At 40.8% G+C, this 19803-nt stretch overlaps 1 protein-coding gene across 1 annotated transcript in view; it reads left to right on the forward strand.

Annotated features, from left to right (window-relative positions):
• Positions 1-545: 545 nt before the first annotated feature.
• The window catches only part of CLIC5 (chloride intracellular channel 5), a gene marked incomplete at its 5' end in the record, with an annotated part of 75046 nt that continues 55788 nt past the window's right edge, over positions 546-19803 (forward strand). Inside the window, one exon of the mRNA XM_084262248.1 lies at positions 546-1010. Coding sequence (XP_084118374.1) covers positions 546-1010 — 465 coding nt within the window. The remainder of the gene's footprint in view (positions 1011-19803) is intronic.

Here is a 19803-nt window from a genome sequence, read left to right on the forward strand (position 1 = left end):
TATTATGTTGTGGCCACTGGGGATTGCTTGTATTGTTGAGGCAGTTTTGCCTTGCTTTTCCTTGAGCTAGGCTTTGTGTGTGGAAAATATGAGTAAATGGATGAAGTCTGTATTTCTTCCTCTTTACACAAAATGTATGTAAGATTTCCAGGAAAATTATTTTTGGCTTCCTGTGAAAGAATACATGTTTTTTCACTGTAGCTTTCTAGTACTGATTGGTGCTTTAGCTGTTTCTTGCTGTATATGGCCAGGCTGTATTCAGAAGAACAAGAAGTGATTGCAGCTCCTAAGATACAGTTACCAGCATCAGGTCAACAAAGGGGTTAACAGTGAGACAGCCCTATCTTTTATTTCAGTGGAAGTGTAGTTGTTGATTTAAAGCTCTCAGTAAATGATTGTTGGAGATCTGCCATGGGTAGCAGAGCATTCAGAAAGCATACCACAGACTCTGCTTCCTCCTAAAGAGCACTTGCCTGTCAACATCTCGCTTTAATTGTAGTCTTTTAAGGTACCAGAAGGTGGACAGAACTCCCCAGCCAGCAGCCATGGAAGATCAGGTCTTTATCAATGTTTATCAAAATAATAACACCACCAATTTTGATGAGATGCCCGGCTCTGAGGAAGAAAAAGGGGATAATCTTTATGATCATGATCATGAAGATCCAGAATCTCCTTCCATCTCTGCTATCCCAGAGAGCTTGGATAGTATTCAAGAGAGCTCAGAAGACAGCTGTAGTAATTCTGTGGCCTCTCAGCATGAGGATGATGGGGACGATAGTTCTTCTTCATCTGATCATGATGCTGAAGAAGACCAAGAGATGGATCTGATGAGCCCAGCTCCGGAGGATAAACACATGGAGGGCACGATGTTTGAGAACATGCATTCCCAGTTGCGTCGGAGCCACAGCACTTCTTCCAACACTTCCACTTCCCTCAGGTTCCCCCTTAACAATAACTTAAGAGAAACCGACAACTTTCAGGAAGATTATACCATTTTCTTGTTTGTAAAGGTAAGAGCTTGGGTGTTCCCAAGAATATGCTAGATTAAACCTTAAATCAATCCGTGTGTCCTCCAAATCAGTAAAATACAGTGACCTGGTGTAATGCTTTGTTCCCAACTCTGCTGACTGGGTGCTGCAGCGGCCAAGCCATTCACTTGCCTCTCACATCTCTAGGCATGCAAAGGGAACATTTGTGTTGTGTGGAGACGCCCAGCGTTTCTTCACTTCAAGTAGAACTATGAGTATGGTGAAATTACTCTAATTGTTGCTGCAGTTAATTTATTCTGCGAAATCTCCGTGCTGTTACAGCCAGACTGTTACTACTTGAATTGGTTTAGTTAAGCTAGTTCAGTTATCCCTACGTTTCACTATCTAGTAGTTAGTGGCTCAAAAGTCATAGTTATTAATGCTACAAAGAAAACAAAATATGTATTTTAAATAATGGCAGTAAAATTTCCACAGATTCTCATCCCTGAAAGAGGTCTTTCTCTTCTTTCTTTCAATATTCAGATTACTGTATTTCTGTGGCAATTTTAACATGTAGTTTTCCAAAATTCCTGAGGGGACTTTCACATTTTCTCTAATCTTGTTTAATGTTACTTGACTTTTGGAACCATAAACACCTGTGTTCTTAAATAACTGCTGAACTTCCCTTCATAACACAATTCCCTGGTATTCAAGCATTCTCAGTATTTCTTCTCTGTAACACCGACCTGACAGTTGCTCCTTCTTTAAGTGTGTGAGAGAAATTCTCAAGTTCTTGTTTCCCTTTAATAGCACCATACACCATAAATGTAATACTACGTTATTTCATCAGAAGCCTTGTGAACTTTGTCACTTTTCAACATAAAAAAGATTATCAGAATCTGTTCCTAAGTTCCACAGGTGCTTTGTAAGCAGGATAACAGGTTTTGTTGCCACACGTTGTAAGAAGTGTTTTCAGTAATGCCCATATTTGGTTAATTTAGTTTGTTAAGCAAGAACACACTATAACCTTTGCATTGGTGTGAGATGCTGATGACCTTGTCTGAGCTAGGGGAGATCAAATGGCTTGATTATAAATCTTGGATTTCCTGGAAAATGGAGTTAGGTAAAAAGTTATTCTACATTTACTTGCAGGATAAAGGAGATTGCTTCCATAAAGTGTCAACACAATCTTGAGATTCTTTTGAATGCATTAAGAAAGTCATTATTTCAATATACTTCCTTTGTGTCATGAATTCCTGCAGAAGAAAAGTAAATGTTATTCCCCCTTCATTTCTACTTTCTCTATGTGACAGTCCTTTTTGATGTTGTTTTAATTTTTGCATAAACAATATAATTTTTGCATAGACAAACTGACCAGAAATGGCTGTCAGGTTGCTTAGTGGTATTCAGCCATTTCTCTTGAATTTCAGTATAACTGCAGCTACTGTTTGTAAAACAGCCTGTGTCCTTCAAGAGAGGGAGTACAGGGTTGGGTGATGAATCATTCTGGGTTCACAAGTACTGCCACAAGGGGGTTTTGCTACTGATTTCTGTAGAAGTGGTCTACAAGAGCCACTTGTGGGGACACTTGGCCTTTTCCTTGTCTTGATGGTACTTTCACAGTATGACTCTGAAGTGGCAGCTGCCCTGTTTCTGTGACTGGGTCATGGTTGGTGCTAATAATATGGTAAAATTATATGAACAAAGGAAGATCTATGGTGTTTTTTTCTGGTTTGTATCTCTCCTTGTTATGTTCATGCATGGTTTAAAAGTTGCAACAATTAAGTATATTTTGGCTTTTAGCAGCTTCATGGTGTTAGCAATGTTAAGTGTTGTAGTTTGGGTTTAAAATAATCTATATTCCTTATCCTTTTCCTTACATTTGTTGTGCAGAGTAGCTGAGTTTTCCCAAAAAGGGGCTTATCAGCTAGTCTAGAGAGAAACATAAAAAGGGATTCAATTTACTTGCCAAAACCTAAGTGCCTTTGAGATGTCCTGGAGCCCCAAGACATCCCTACCTGGCTGGAAGATGAGACATGAGGCTTTTGGGTGATCCATGCTGTGATACTCCTCTAGCAGGAGCTGGAGGTCTGATGGACAGGGCACTGGATGCTTCTGCATGGGTGGTTGAACTGAACTCCTATTGCAGTGTTTTAGTCCTTGAGAAAATTGATGACATTTCATTTTTGGACTTTTGCTTTTCGTTCTGTCTGATATCAAGGTAATAAAGCACTAACTCCACAGACTGCAAACCCGGCTTCCCTATCTTTAATTATCTAGGCAGCAAAAGTCACCCTGTAAAATGGAAAGTAATGGAGTAATATGTAACAAGAACTGTAAGATACCTGAGTCCTATCACTTCTTGCACACAGGAACCCTGTCTCTCAGTTGTGTCAAGGGCTGTTACTTGTAGACAGTGATCTCCAGTCCACCTGAGGCCAGTCTTGCTCAGAAATTGGGTTCATCTTCTTGGATTTGCTCTTTTCTGCAGAACTTAACAGTGACAGCAAGACTTTTTGCTATGGGACAGTAATGGTAATGACAATCCTGCCACTATTTATTCCTTCCTTTGAAGCATTAAAAAGGTCTCTGGGAGTGGCTGGGAACGTGTCAGGCAGAGGTCGCTGCTGACTGAAAATGAGAGAAAGTGGGAAGATGAAATGGTGTCTAACTTACAGTCCGGTTGGCTTAGTTTCAGTCCACTGTCTAGAACAGAAATTTAACTTCATTGGAACATTGTAAGTGCTGTTGCATTAGGACCACAGTTTCAGGCTGACTGGATAATGTGTTATGTAGTCTGTTCTGTCTTAGCAGCCATCATGAAGAATCTTTACACCACTTTAACTCATCTTTCACTGATTATCAGCACTTGGTGACTATGTAATTCAGTGGATTATTTCAGGATGTGCCATAAGGTTAAAAATAAATACAAAAATGGGTTTCATCAAGGAATTCCCCATACTTTTAATAGAAGAATCCAGCATGTACCGACATGGAGACGGTGAATCCAGCATGTCCAGGCTTGTCACAGCCACTTTAATGCCTTTTCAATAACATTGCCTTTTCTTCAAACAAAAGCCTTTGAAATTTGAAGACAAATATGACCGACACAGAGGCTGTGTTACTGGTTGCATAGGACAGCTTGACCCAACTCTAGCTGTTGCTCAGAGGTCCAACCTTTTCACTTGTCTGCTGCATTTCCCTGTTTAGCACTGTGTTTGTTCTGAAAGCTGAGTTTCTTTCAAAATCTTAACTTTTTGTTTTCCTGAAGCTTGAGGGGTTATTTAAAGAATAGTCCCTCTATTTTCTTTTTGGAAGAGAATTATTACCCATCTGGATTATCGATGACCTGAGACTGGCTACTCTCAGGCCCCCTGTTCACATTTGTGCCATAGGAGTGCAGTTCCTAAAGAGGGAGGGCAATTCTTTACCCTGAGCAATAAACACCTTGTGTTATGCACACAATAATACACATTTAATACAGTGGTTTAGCATTGTGAACATGCCTGTTGGTTCGCTGCGCTGAGTTACGGATGCTGGAAGGGGAGCTTCTTAGTCTTAAGAAAAGAAGGCTAGGGGGAGACCTTATCACTCGCTACAACTACCTGTAAGGAGGGTGTAGAGAGATGGGTGTCGGTCTCTTCTCTCTGGTGACAAGCGATAGGATGAGAAGAAATGGTTTCAAATTGCACCAGGGGACATTTTGGTTAGATACCAGGAAGAATTTCTTTACTGAAAGGGTTGTCAAGTATTGGAACAGGCTGCCCAGGGAGGTGGTGGAGTCACTAACCCTGGAGGTATTTAAAAGGCTTGTAGATGAAGTCCTTAAGGACATGGTCTAGAAGTGGGCTAGTCAGGGTTAGGCTGTGGTTGGACTTGACTTGATGATCTTAAAGGTCTCTTCCAACCAAAATGATTCTATGGTTCTATGATTCTAAGGCACCTCTGGAGATCATCTAGCCCAACCCCTTACTCAGGATCACCTAGAGCAGACATAGATGAACATTTTGTAGGTTTTGGTAGGAACATCATGCCTGGTCAGGTTTTGAATATTTCCATCAATGAAGAATTCATAACTTCTCTGTGCAACTCTGTCACTGGCCTAGCCTCATGGTAAAAATGTGTGTTCCTGTATCCAAATGGAATTTAATGTATACCAATTTGTGCTTGTTGCCTCCTGTCCTTTCCCTGGATACCAGTGCTCACAATTAAGAATGCTGCTTTTAATAAAGGTACTGCTTTTAACTTCTCAGAACATAAATTTTTAGTGGTTTCCATTTGGCTTATTGCATCCTTTAGTAACATTCCTTTAAGTCAGTAGCTGGCAAATAAAGGATATTTCTGTTCTTTCCTGAAGGATGCTTCCCACTCCCTTGTTTCCAAGTCAGGAAGGTCTGAGGGCTCTAACTTGATGGCACGACCCTGTGCTAGTTCCTTACTGACTCATGAAGTTGAACTGAACTCTTATGAATGACAGACCATGTTCTTGACATGGACAGTAAGATTAATTTGTCCGCTCCAGGACATGGTTTAGTCAACATGGTGGTATTGGACAGGCAGCTGGACTTAATGATCCTAGTGGTCTTTCCCAAAGTAAAAGATTCTGTGATTCTGATTCCAATCACTTGTATCACTGCAAAAATCATAGTCCTTGGAGTTGGCTTTTCTGTTGTTTTATGGAGCTTATTGGTATCTGTTGGGAAAGTTTTAACAGTGTTAAATGTGTTTTAATGCTTTAGAACACGAAGTTACAGGACATGGCAAATTTTCAGCATGTGTTATTTGAAAAGAGCAGAATGAAATTGTAATGTAACCATGTGGATGCCCAGTCAGTTAGTATTTAGTCTGGTGCTTTGCCAAGCAGAGTGTTTTGTAGAAGCAGATGAAAAATAAGAGTACCCACCAGAGATGAACAGTTGCAGCTTTCAGTAGGAAGTCCTGTGGGGCTTTCACATAAAGGAATGGATATCGACATTAATAGGAATATATTTTTCAGATTTTTAACTATGGAAATTTCTTAATACACTCATAGTCTACACAGTCCAACAACTGTACTTGCAATGCTGGGGTGGTAGATATTTGCAAGTCTAATTGGGTATGCAAATATCTTTAAGCAGTGGAGGCTGGTGGTCATTTCATGGACTCCAGTACAGCATATAAGGCTGGTGTTAAACCACATCTTCTCCAACAAAATTTGCAGGTAGTAGGAAGAGTCCTAACTGGAGTGAATTGGAAGGTGTAACTCTCTATATGTACACAAAATTATAGTAATTTGGCTTTTTATGACATTTTTTCTTTAAAAATATTTTATAATAAATGTAATGGAAGTAAATAAACATTACTTTGTCCTATGAATAAGCGTAGAAAAAGGTTAAGTTATTCATAATCCACCTTTTCAACAGTGTTAACTGAGGAACCTGAGCAAGGAAAAGATCCCAGATCTATTTTTAGAATTCTCTGGTTATGGCAGATTTACAGACCAAGATGCAACATGCCAAAGCTAACCAGTGCGCAGCAAGAAATGACAAATGGGGAGCCGATATCCTAAAGTGATACCTTTAAAAATCATTTGTGTGAAACAAATAGATGTTTTTCACTGCAAATAGCCTTACTTAAGATAGCTTACAAGTACAATTAAGAATAGAAATGCAAGTCTGCAATATCAAGCAATAAGACGTGACCTCATGCTCTCAGTCTTACCTAGACCATCCCTAACAGCTCATTTTTGAAAACCTTCAGTGATGCAGATTCAGCACACACACCGATGAGTCTCTGTCAGTGCTTCATTATTTTCCAGAGACAAGTATTTTCCTTTATTAAAATTATTTTGCTCTGGATTAGCTATTTTCTTATTAATAGATAGGGTTTTTTAATGTATGAGAGGACAGATACCAAATTTCCTTCAGTTTTTGCTTTCTAGAAGAGAGAAATTCAATTCCTTCAGCCTGCCTTCAATTGTGTTATCATTTCTAAACTTTTGAGTGGTTTGGTGTGTTGTGGAGGGTTTGTTTTTTTTTTTTTTTTAGGAGTGGGTTTTTTAACCTTTTCCTGATATTCTATAAATTTCTTAAGCCACAGGTTTCAGGCACAGGGAGTCTTTTTAACAGTGAGAATAAAAATTACTACAGCAAGTGCCTGTTTAATTGAGCATTGATCGAACTCTCTAGTTGGGGCACTTTATCTGCTGTATTTTAGCATATTTGTGTATCCTTTAACATTTTGTTTAATTCATCTTCTAGCCCTGGTGTTTTCCCAATAAATGCTTCTGTAATGCCCTGAGCATTTATTATTTATCCACTTGCAAGCAGCTGTGATGCAATGCTATTGCACAGTTTGTGCTTGCCATTTGACATCAACAGCATCACATTTCTTTAGTGATGTAATCAGTCTGCTCACCCATCACTGAAAACACTACGCTTTTGAAGGCAGAGAGTTGCTCTGATATAAATCCAGTGTGAAGGATACTATCACCAATGCTTTTGCACTACTAACTCAGAAAATAGGTACACCTGTCCACAACGTGACTTTGCAGAATCACAAAATCATCAAGGTTGGAAAGACTTCCAAGATCATTTAGTCTGACCGCCCGTCTACCACCTGTATCACATACAAGACCACGTCCCTAAGTACATCATCCAGCCTTTCCTTGAACACCCCTACGTGATGGTGACTGCACCACCTCCCTGAGCAACCCATTCCAATGCCTAACCATGCCTTCTGAGAAGAAATTTCTCTTAATGTCTAACCTGAGCCTTCCCTGGTGCAACTTGCAGCCATTCCCTCTTGTCCTATCACTACTTATCTGCAAGAAGAGGCTGACCCCCAGCTCACCACAACTTTCTTTCAGGTAGCTGTAGAGAGTGATAAGGTCTCCCCTGATCCTCTTCTTCTCCAGACTAAACAGCACCAGTTACCTTAGCTGCCTCTCATCAAATTTGTGCTCCAGATCCTTCACCAGCTTTGTTGCCCTTCTCTGGACACACTCCAGGTCCTTGATGTCTTTCTTGCAGTGAGGGACTCGAAAATGAACACAGTATTCAAGGTGCAGCCAAACCAGAGCTGAGTACGGCGGGATGATCACCTCCCTGGTCCTGCTGGGTAGGCTACCCCTTACACCCGATCATGGAGACTGTTAGTCTCTTCAGTCTTAGCATGTACACCTAAGAGCTGTGTAACCCTTATTTCTGGGTTTCCCTGTAGCTTGATATATGTTTATCTGAATTACTGCATGTGCCTGTGTGAAAGGATTAGTGAGTGGCAGTTCTGTTACAGGTAACATCCGACTCCCCGCCTATCAGTCACGAACAGAACACGTGCTTTAGCAGCAGGGCATAGCAATTTGCTTAATCCTTTGAATACAAAGGGTAAAAGGTCTTGCTTCTGACCTGTGCCGAGCCTGTGCCTTGCCCGTGTACCTTTCCTGCCTCCAGAAAGGTCCATAAATCAATTTTCAGCTGACACTCCTGTGCCACCTTCAGCCTCTGGCTCCAGCAGCGACAGTGGCTGGGTATAGCACAGTAACATAGCAACAGCTTCAAAATACGGACCTGTATTGTCCAGGAAATCATTACTGTGCCATGATTGCAGCAACAGCAAATACAATGTAAATATATAGGTCATACCGAGGGAAAATTAAGATGGGGTTTATTTACCCATTTCTTTTTCTTATCGTTTTCTTTCTGTGACTCCCTCTTCGATGTTCTGAAAATAAGACTTTTATCCCAGGCTGGTTTGTTGTTTTCTTTTGTAACATCTCTGTTCCTTTTGTTGCATTTTAGGAGAGGAAAAGGTTTGAATTTGTGAATCGATTACTTTTTTGCTGTCCCTGACAACTTCTCTATGCAGCAGGACTTAAATGGCTTCTGTCCAACAGAAGGGATTTGTATTATTTTTATTGTTTATTGGAGAAGTACCTAGAGAGCAGCTCTGCTGAGGTTGATGTTTTACAAACACAAATAGATAGTCCTTGCAGAGAAGCTGTATACATAGATTATTTTGGAATCTGGAAGAGGAAAGCTGCTTTTCTGTTCAGCTCTGTTTTCTTTGTGTATCAACGGTTGGATTTGTCTCACCTGATTTAAGGTGTGTCTGTCAGCTATTAACTGCATCTCTGCAGGATGGCTACGCTCCTTTTGCTGCAAAAAACAGCCATCTGAATTAGTGCAGTGGGATGTTAATTCGTGTGGCCAAGCATAGGCATCAGCTGTAGGGTGAGGTTAGTTGCTCTGCAGACTCCATACATTGACTCTATTAGGACCTGAATCAGATTTCCAACCACAGGCATCCAGTGCTGCTTTAGGTGCCCTGAGGCTTCCTTTCCTCCTGGCCTCCAGCCACCTCTGCAGATGGTCCTGGGTCTCCCATAGATCCTTTCTCATCCATGTTTACAGGCTTCCTCAGCTATCCAAGGGTGTCTCAAATGCTGCTGGATATCTAGGTTTAGGCAACTGAATCAAGCAATAAACTTTCACTGAATACAAATGTCAGCTGAAGTTAAATAAACTGAATGCTACCAGTGACAGTTTAAATAAAGTCTGGATTACTAGATTGCACTATAAGCTCATTCTGATAATGGGTATCTGGAAACAAACTCCAGACTGATTTTATTATTTTTTTTTTAGGCTATTTAATTTTCCTTTTTCTTTCAGCGTCCACACTCAGCAACAATGAACAACCATTGCAATGTTGGACAGTTCAGCTGTTCACTGGTAATTTTAGCATCTCTCAGAGAATAAGAACCACCTCGCTCTTTAACTTCAGTCAACCTTTGTCCTTTTCTTAACAGCAACCCCCCTATATTTTTCTTTCAACTACTGTTTTGTAGTTACTTTTTGTTTTAGACATCATAGTAGAAGAGCAAAGTGAACTGAATTCAGTCATAAAACCATACAACACCAGGTTGGAAGGGACCTTAAGGATCATTTGGTTCAGTTTTCCTTTAGCAAAAACATGGTCTAGACAAGATGGCCCAGCACCCCAAACAGTCAAACCTTAAGAGCATCCAGTGTTGGGGAATCCCCCACTTCCCTGGGGAGACTGTTCCAATGTCTGATTGTTCTGGTTGTGAAAAATATTCCTCATGTCCAATTGGAATCTCCCCAGGAGTAACTCATACCTGTTATGCCTTGTCTTCTCCCTGTGACTCCTGGTAAAAAGGGAGTCTCCATATTCTTTGTATCCAACCTTTCAGTACTGGAACGTGGTGATGAGGTCTCTCCAAAGCCTTCTTTTTCAAGGCTGAAGAAACCCAGTTCTCAGCCTTTCCTCATAGAGCAGGCTTCCTGATCCCTTCACCATCTTTCTGACCTTTCTCTGGACCTTCAGGGTGGGTCTCCCTTCCAAAGTGTCTACTTCACAGAATCACAAGGTTGGAAAAGATCTTTAAGATCATGAGGTCCAACCATTCCCGTCCTAAGGTAAACCATATCCCTAAGTATCTCATCTACCCTTTTTTTAAACACACCCAGGGAAGGTGACTCAACCACTCCTCTACTTCTCCACATAGTTTAGTATCATCAGCAAATGTCATCAAAATGCACCTGCTCCCATCATCCAGATTGCTTATGAAGATATTAAACAGCATTGAACCCAGTATCAATCCCTGGGAGACCCCAATTTGAAAAGCAGCCCATCTCCCTCTGCATGTGTCCTGTCAGCCAGTTGCCCACCCACTGCATGGACCACTTGTCTAGACCATAACACACCAGCTTCTCTAGGAAGAGGCTGTAGAGGGTTTTACTGAAAGCCTTGGAAAAATCCAGGTAGACGATGTCCAGGGTTCACCCCACATCACCAGAGCAGGTTATTGTGTGTAGAAGACTGTTCCTCTGTTCTGCAACTGTATTTACTTGTCCATTGGAAGTATTTTGGGTGTTCTGTCATACACTGGGATTGTGGCTGTAAAGGAACACAGTATCATATTACTGGGATTTTTTAAAAATACTTACAACCACTTAATGGTAAATGTTGCAAACTTGCATGAAATGACTTTCTGTGGGGAAAAATGCAGGAGGCAGCATGGGATTCTAAAATAAGTCATCAATTTGTTATCTGCAGGTGTGAACTTTATATTTAGACCTCTAGCTGATCCTTTTCACGTTAATTAGTGATAAAATTATGGTTGACTTTTTACTGTCAGTAAATTTCTGATTAGGTTGTAAGATGTCAGTGACCTTCATGAAGTTATAATGATACAATTAGGGACAGATGAGAAGTGGATTGGTTAGTGCACAGGTCTGGTTTCAGTACAGGCAGACGGTGTCTGAAACCAGGATTTTGACTTGTGATTGAACTGATTTTCTGTTGTGCCCCCCACACAGTCCCCTCAGAGTGGTCTACAACTGCTAATGAAGTAAAACTTGAGAACATATCTTCCCAGAGAAGAGCATTATTTTACATTTACATATTTATAAAATATGAGGCACAGAAAGGTACAAATTCTTGCACACTTGCCAAGGTGATTTTTTATTTTATTCCTGGTAGTCTGAAAAAAAACCCAACCCACAAGATTGGAGGTGACCTTTTGGCAAGTGAAATAGAGTCATTTTCTGTCACAGCCAGCCTCATCATATAATACATAATTCATAAACTGATCAAGGTTGACCTAAAAACTAAGTGGCCATTATTATTAATCTTGGAAATCTGTTTCAAAACGTCACTGCTCTGATGGTTTGACTCCTTCCTCTAATTTCCAAATGACATTTACCCGTGTGCAGCTAACGCATCCTTGTTCTTGTGCCATGGCTCATTAGCATTCCTCTTTTCACTCAGTGCTTTTTAAAAGCAGTTTAGGCTTAGACATCCTCAGATGTTTTTGGGCTACACCAGTGCATCCTTTCTTCCTCCATTTCTTCCAAGTCATCACCGTCTCCATCTCTGGAGATATTCAAGACCTGTCTGGATGTCTATCTGTGTGATATGTCCTAGGGACCCTGCTTTGGCAGGGGGGTTGGACCTGATGATCTCTCAAGGTCCCTTCCAGCCCCTAAAATTCTGTGATTCTGTGAATTCCCTTCTGCACATATCTTCTTTCCACAAAGATGCTTTTTTTTCCCCACAGCTGCATCCTGTCTCAGGTTGTTTCTACTTTTATAGCTAGACTAAACAAGCAGCAAAAACGATTCTTTTATATAACCTCCTGGTTTAAGATACCCATGGTTGTTTAAACAGACACATCTATTTGAGATTAAATGATTAAATGACCTGACATAAACACATCAGAAACAGTCAGAAAAAGCTTCATTAATTTTGTGGTGTCTTACACAGCTTTTCACTTGTCCTGATGCCTGTTTTCCTTTCAGCAACAACTATGTAAGGTTCCCTAGTCTGGTTGCAGATCACCAACAGGGCATAATTCCCTCTCTCCAGTTGGCATTCAGAGTGCTCACAGGTTCCTGAGTCTTAAATTCAGCATCTTCGAAGGGCTTCTCTCTGGATCCTTATCTGATATTTAGATGGGGTTGTTCACTTGTCTGAATTAATGCTCTCTGGGAGATCTCAGCATTTGGAGCTGAACACTTATCCCCATAGCTTGAGAAGTAAATGGAAGGAAACTTTGCACCTGAATCTATATGTATTTAATGTCTCTTCTGAGCTCTGCTCACATATATTCATGCCATTTTTTGATTAAAAATCTGGCCAGTGGATGTGTCTTATACTTGTCCCCATAAATATGTGCATTGTTATCTGTAAGGCTGATATAAAATACTAAGAGTCAGGTGTGGAAGATATCCTTTCTTATATATCTTATGGGTTTTTTACAGGCCATCAAGAAGGCCCATTAAGAATGAAGACTGTACTCATATCCCAGTTGTTTAAAAAAATATCTAAGAGCAAAAAAAGTTGTTTAAACAAAATTATCCTGCAGCAAGCTGACCTGATACTTATCCATTAAAGTATAAACCTCATACCAAATGTTCTAGCATACAATAACTTTAATTCACATTTTTCTGAGTAATTTTAAATCAGTAAAATTAGGTTTCTACTTAAATACTTCAGTGCTGTGGGAAAAGGAAGAATAGAAAGCAGGACTTTTATTTTAAAAGCTGATGAGCCTTTAGAGAAAAATTACGGTGTTTAAGTAAGAGGAAGAAGAGGAAGTTCAGCAGGCAACACAGAAATACTGTCCTTTCCTTTATGACTATAGAGAGCTTAACTAATTAAAAATGTTATCTATGTTATAGAGAAATCATGAATAAATTTAGAAGGTATGAAACTAAGGAATTAATTGTGATATTTTAATTTCACTGTCTAAAGTTTTGATCTCTCTATATCCTATTGGGGACTAAAGAAAATTAAACTTGTCCCTTCAGAGGAGTATTCTAAAGGGCTATAGGGCAAGTATTTTTAAAGAAGTGTTTCTCTGTGGATCACAGTTAATGTGCTGTCTGCTCAGAGGGTCTCTCTGAGATTTCAGGGACATTCTAAACAGCAGCGTGCTCAGGCTGTAAATGTAAGCTGTGCTGAGAATGTTTTGCACTGACCCAGTACAGTCTGGCTAACTGCCTGTCAAAGATACTTTGATGCATACTCTCTACCTGCAGTTTAAAGATTGTTTGGATTTGGGGATTCATCTGTATAAAATTTTTGGGTCTGTTTTAATGATTGTCTGCCAGACAGAAATTTTCTCTTTTGTTTCACATTGGAATAGATGTGGAGGAGGAGTAACTCTTACTTTGACTAGAAATGGCCATTCACAAACCTCAGAGACAATCTACTTGAATTAACCCCCCTGGATGCAACATAGGAATTCATCCAGTCTAAATTTCTAGGAGGTCAGACATTAACTAGCAGATCAACTAGCAGGGAACTCAGATAACCTGATAAATCTGACCAGGTGCCGTCTGAGAAAGAGCAGTTTTCCAAGCTGGGGAAGTGATTCAAATGCTTTTACATGTCCCTTTGAAAAGCAGCAGCTGGAGGCTGGGCAGGATACTCCAGGGCATCTAACACAGTCTTGAAGGTCACTGTCTGAGAAGGCTGACCCCATCATTGATTTCTCAAAGCCTAAAGTAATAACTTTAGGAATTACAGGGTTACTAAAGAAATACACTTGAAAAAGATCCTGGTTAAAAACATTGCTATGCACCATGTGACGTGTTCTGAGGAGGCTCCAGTCTTTCTTCCCTTTGGTGAGTACAGGGATTTGTAAATAATCAGCAATAAGTAGTTACTGGTTATGTAGTGCATAGTTACGAGGGGACATAAAAAGAGAACTCCTTTGTAACACGCAGATTGTTTATGTATATGTATGTCCAGCATCCTGCATAGTTCACTGGACTTGGAGGCACTGTGAATTCACTTACTTTCACCAAACATAGGCAGGGTGCTTATCTGCTCAACCAGTCATTTCATCCTGGGCCCAACTGTTGGTGTACTTTGGCGTGCTGACGCCTTGCTGCGTGTTAATGAGCCTGTACAAACCAAGAGCTGGAGTTTAGCGCAGCAAATTCACAGTCATTTGGCTCCTCCCTGTGAGATTGCAGAGAATGAAGTTTGGACGGGAGCAGAGTTTCTTACAGTCGTCGGGTGATGATTGGCCCTGCCCACCGCGGCTGATAACAGCTAAAAATAGCCCCGGTATAAAAGCCCAGAGACCAGTACAGCTGCCCTGGCATTCCCTCCTGCCTGCCAGCGAGGGAGGAGACGGCGTTCTCCAAGTCCCTGCAGCAAATATGCGACCAGAGAACATTCTGCTGCTGAACTCCACTTAACAATTAACTTGTCAAGTAAAAAGACACTCGCTGGACTGTGTGACTCATGGAGAAGTAACCATGTCCTAAGTTCTGTTTTATAAAAACACATGAACTGGAGGCCAGATTTTCCAAGCAGGTTTCCCAAGCGGAACGTGACCAGTGGGCTGGTGCAAGTGCCTGCAGAGTATCTGTATTTTTGTCTACATAATGCTGTACCTGTGTATAATGACCTGTATAGGGACCATAGCCTGTGACAGTGTAATTATGAACACTTGGAAAAACAAATCTGGTTTTATTGGACAATGGTTTGACTAAGCTGGCACTGAGGAGGGCAGGAGTCTATTTGGAAACGGCCACTCCCTTGTGTTTCTGTTCCCTCTCATGCTCTGCCTGCCTTCTGCTTTAAACTATAGACTCTAGGGGAACAGTGACTTTGGTGGTTGATGGATTGCTGTGGAAAATAAACCTTTGAATGTTTGAAGAGCTTTGGATGAATAAAGGTGGCAGACCCCATGTTGAAGATGCCCCCTTTTAAAGCCTGGAAAAAGTGATATTGAAATAAAAATAGGGTTTAATCAGGGAAAGCATTAGGAAGTCTTAAAAATAGGTGGCAGTATCAGCCCTATCAATAGTAAACTACTCTTGTCTATTAATTCCAGTTGCTCTAAGTCCTCCTCTTTGATTTTATGAAGCATTTCACTATGGAATTTGTGTGGATGGATTTCCTTTCAGTTTATTTATAGCATTTTTGTTTCATGGTTTATAATAATACACTGCGAGATTTATGACATCCTGACAGATTGACAGATGACCTGGCTAACTTGCCTCCAGTTTTGATTTGATATTCTTAATTTTCTCAAAAGGTCACTTATAACTGCTTAGCCATTTTCCCTTTCATCTGAACATTCAATTACCTTTTAATTTATTTTTCAACTGAGACATTTCTCATGGCAAATGAGATAGCTGCAGAGAATAGTTTTGGTTTGGGTAGTTCTGTAGACTAAAGTCATCTTTTCTTCTGGCCAGAAGACCCAGCATGAGCAATCATGGTAGAAACTCAAACACAATGGCTTCCACCTAGTCGAGGTACAGTGCTGAGAGGAGTCATTCTTACAGCAAACCTAACTCCACCCTTCAGAACTCTTTGCCTTTCCTCTCTGAAAGTCAATTTGCTGTGTTAATGTGTAGCTGACAGAGAACCTGAGACTCCCTCATTGGTGCCATCCTTCACAGGGGGATTAAGGTTTCTCTCAACATCATGAGATACCTTTATATATATTTATGAATTAGTCTGGTATCAACTCTTACTTGCTGCTTGGCTAGGAATGGGTAGAAATTGCTAATAATGTGTAAAGGGCTCCGCATCTCATTAACATTTTCTAACTGATGAAGATTTCCCAGGAGAACTTAGTCCATTTCCCAGAGCTGCATCATAGTTGTCACCAAGGTCAGAGCAGTGAGACTGCTAAGAGGACTCTGGGCTTCGACATTCTGGTGATCTATGAGGTTGCTTCCAGGTATTGCTGTGTATGACCAAGGGTCCACATGTTCCTCAGAGCTACAAGCTCTGTGAAAATGTTGTGATTTTGGGAAAGGATGAAATATTTTGGAAAATATTCCATTTAAGAGGAAAACAATCTTACATCTTTCTAGTTAGACTACCCAGTACTTCCAGTTCTAAGAGACTTATACAAGACCCCGTTGCTATTCAGACTCTGCTCAGACCTGAATCTCACACTAAGATTTACTCTCTGTCTTAAGGTAAACTCTTCTTTAAAAATTACCACTATCTTTTACATAAGGGTGTAGGATGTGGGCTCTGAAGTCCTAACACCCTGTGCATGGTGGTCACCAGTGAAAGTCTGCTAACTTGACAGTGTATTTGCAGCAGAGGGGTTCATATCTGTGCTTCACTAACCACTGAAGAAAGAAGAGAAGAAAAACCCAAACAACCCACCATTCATCTGACAGCTTGAGGTGATGCACTAAGGAAAGTGAGCTTGCTCACTGGCAAACTTTGTGGAAACTTTATCACAGATGTACCAAAAGGTGAAATGAAAAATGAATGAGGGCAATTTTCTAAGGAGAACGAAGAATTCTACAGTTCACTGTCAGGCCCAAGGTCAGGCAGCTGCATTAATCCAGGTGTACAGTGCCATTGATGAGGTGGACCGTGCACGCAGAGGTTAAACTTCACTGTCATAAAGAGAGGTGTAAAGATGTCGATCCCTGCTATTTCATACTGAAAAAGGAGGGGTTTCTCAGGGAGCCAAAAGCACTTTTCTTAAGCCAAATAGTACTTAACACCAGAGAGGGACCTGTAATCGGCTGTGCAGATACTTTATGGCTTCATCTGCACAGCTAAATGGCTCTGATGCCACCATATGAACCCCCAGGAACTAGTCTGAGTCACGAGTTGTTTCAAACGGAGCTGCTGAAGGCTTCATCTTCTCTAAATACTGTGCACCAGAACGTAGAAAGTAAGTTCTGCTTTCAGCCAAACTGTGTGCTAAACAGCAGAGTACAACACAAATCTATCCAACAAAAGCAGCAGCAGTTGTGCATTGTCTGGGCCTTATTAACTTGGGGGGGGGGGGGAACCTAGTCTGAGATCGCTGTGAGTTGTACATGCCATTTTAAACACCTTCTGTAAATAATCATAAATTGAGATTGGAATGATGTGTTGGTCTTTTGCTTGGGGGCATTTAATCCAATTTGCATGCACATGCTTCAAATCCTGTTTAATTTAGGCTTATTTCATGACAAGAAGCATACCAAGCAATGAACAGAAATAACCTAAACAGGGGCTTGTGCTAAGAACACTTCCAAATTCAGGCAGGGATAAGCACTGCTTCTCTGTTGCAGACTTGTAAGTAAAATCATGTCATTTCAGTTCTATGACAGTACTACATCAACAATAACAGGTACATCACTCTTACCTCGGGGTGCTTTTCCTCATCGTGTGTAACAGTATGGAGGATTTATTTTTAAAAGCAAGGGCTGAGGATGTCTGCATTCCTCCTTTCATCAGCTACATTATCCATAAAGCCCACAGTTCAGGACAGGCTGTAATACTCCCCATTGTATCCGCTACAATACCACTTTCCAGAGCGGTCTCAGCCCTGTTTGGAAGTGTCTTTTGTTTTTAATTGAAATGACAGTTTTGGAATGATAGTAAAATAAAGAAATAAAGGAATAAATCACTGCCCTCTAGAAGCCTCTCTACTGAACACAGCATCAGGATATGATTTGGTACCTTTTAAGCACCACTTCCCTGTGAATGGTTAGCTGTGACTGCCTCAACGCGACTGCTGAGATAATAACCCATAATGAAACCCCTCTTCTCACTGAACAGCAGTGGGTTTTTCTCTTGAATTCGGTAATGCTTATTAATGTTACAGCAAAGCTTGGTTCTGGATCCATGTGAAAACGTAATTATATATAAAAATAATGCCATGCTTTTGGGCTACAACTTACTTAGCAGAACTCCTGCCTGAGCTGGTTCCAGTGATCTACCATTCTGTTAAACAGATGAGTTTCATCCAGAAGCCTTTAAAGCTAAAAGTAAGGTAAAGGAATGCTGTATGGCTCTTGGCTATGGCACATTCATAACATCTGGGGGATGGGTCTAGAGCAAGCTATCAAAAATCTGCCAGTTAAAGGGAGTGCAGCATTTTCTGGCATAGCTTTTTGCCATCCCCTCCTGGGTTTTGGGACATTCAGGCTGTATGCCTGTTGTATCACTTGATGTCTTTTGTTCCATGCTCTTAAGTGTGGGACAAGAAGGAACAGAATCACAGTTCCTCCTCACAGGTTTTGAGGCACTGTACATCTGTGGAATTGAGAGAAAGCATCTACTCACCCAGTCTTGACACGAGGCTAATGGGAAGAGCTTTGTACATCTTGGGAGGGGAATATGCAGTCTGACCCCAAATATCTGAGACAAATCCCTTCTGTTTTTTCTGAAGGTCATTTAAGATCATAGGCTGCCCAGGGAGGTGGTGGAGTCTCCTTCTCTGGAGATATTCAAGACCCATCTGGATGCCGACCTGTGCAATATGTGCTAGGGAGCTGCTTTGGCAGGGGGATTGGACCCAATGATCTCTCCAGGTCCCTTCCAACCCCTACAATTCTGTGATTCTGTGATTCTGTAAGAACTTGATAGTGATGCATTGTAACTCAAAATTATGGGATTGATACCTTGCATTTGTTAACTTGCTGAATAAGTAGCATGCCAAAGGTATTAGGATGCAATCAATCCAGTTGCAAATTACCAGTCATTCAGGACCATCCCCAGAAGATATATTTTCATAACCTGTTCAAACATGCTGGTTTAGTACTTGGTTGCTGCTTAGATGTTGGGTTTTTTTTTTCCAGCCAACTAAGCAGTTAAGTAACTCCCAGGTAAAAACTATAGCCCTAAATACCATTCACTGCAGCTGTGCCAAGATTTCACTTCTTTTCTTCATCCATAAGGGAAATTAATTCACAATATGAAGAATGTTACCTGTGTCCTATAAAACCTGTAATACCCCTCTCTGAGAATGAGCTGGGTGGCAGCACCAAGCGAGCGCTGGGGGATTTGATGCGCTATGTGCCCTGATCCTTCTTGGTAACTTAGCGGTCTGCTGGAGAACTCCAGGATAAAATTACATTCTGGATGCTTGGCCTCTGATTCACCCCCTCGGGACAAATCTTTGCTGGAAGTGAAGCTTGGATCAGGCTTGTGAAAGCTGATAGTGCGTCAGAGTTCACCTACAATAGAGGTCTTGTGTGGAGGAGATGTGGCGGTTCCTTTTCTGAAGCTGTCCTCTTCTTTTATTAATGGGATGACGTGCTCGTGTTCATTTATATATCTCATAAAACTCAAACTATAATGGCTTGGCTTATGAAGAGTTCATAATTCAGTGTCTAATGTTCTTGTACGTAACTCAAAGCCTCTGATACTTCTGACTTGTAAGAAAATGATAGGCCAAACTAAGCAACTCATTCTTTGCAGTAAAATGAGAGTGTACTAATTATTTATCAGTATCTTACCCTTAATTTGGCTGAAGAAGGAGCTGATTTCATAACACAAAGCAGAACTGTGGAGGCAATAATAACCATTATAGTCAAAAAGGTTCCACCCAGATGTAAGTGAT

The sequence above is a fragment of the Gallinula chloropus genome (genome assembly GCF_964237585.1).
Source record: "Gallinula chloropus genome assembly, chromosome: 3".
Lineage (NCBI taxonomy): Eukaryota > Metazoa > Chordata > Aves > Gruiformes > Rallidae > Gallinula > Gallinula chloropus.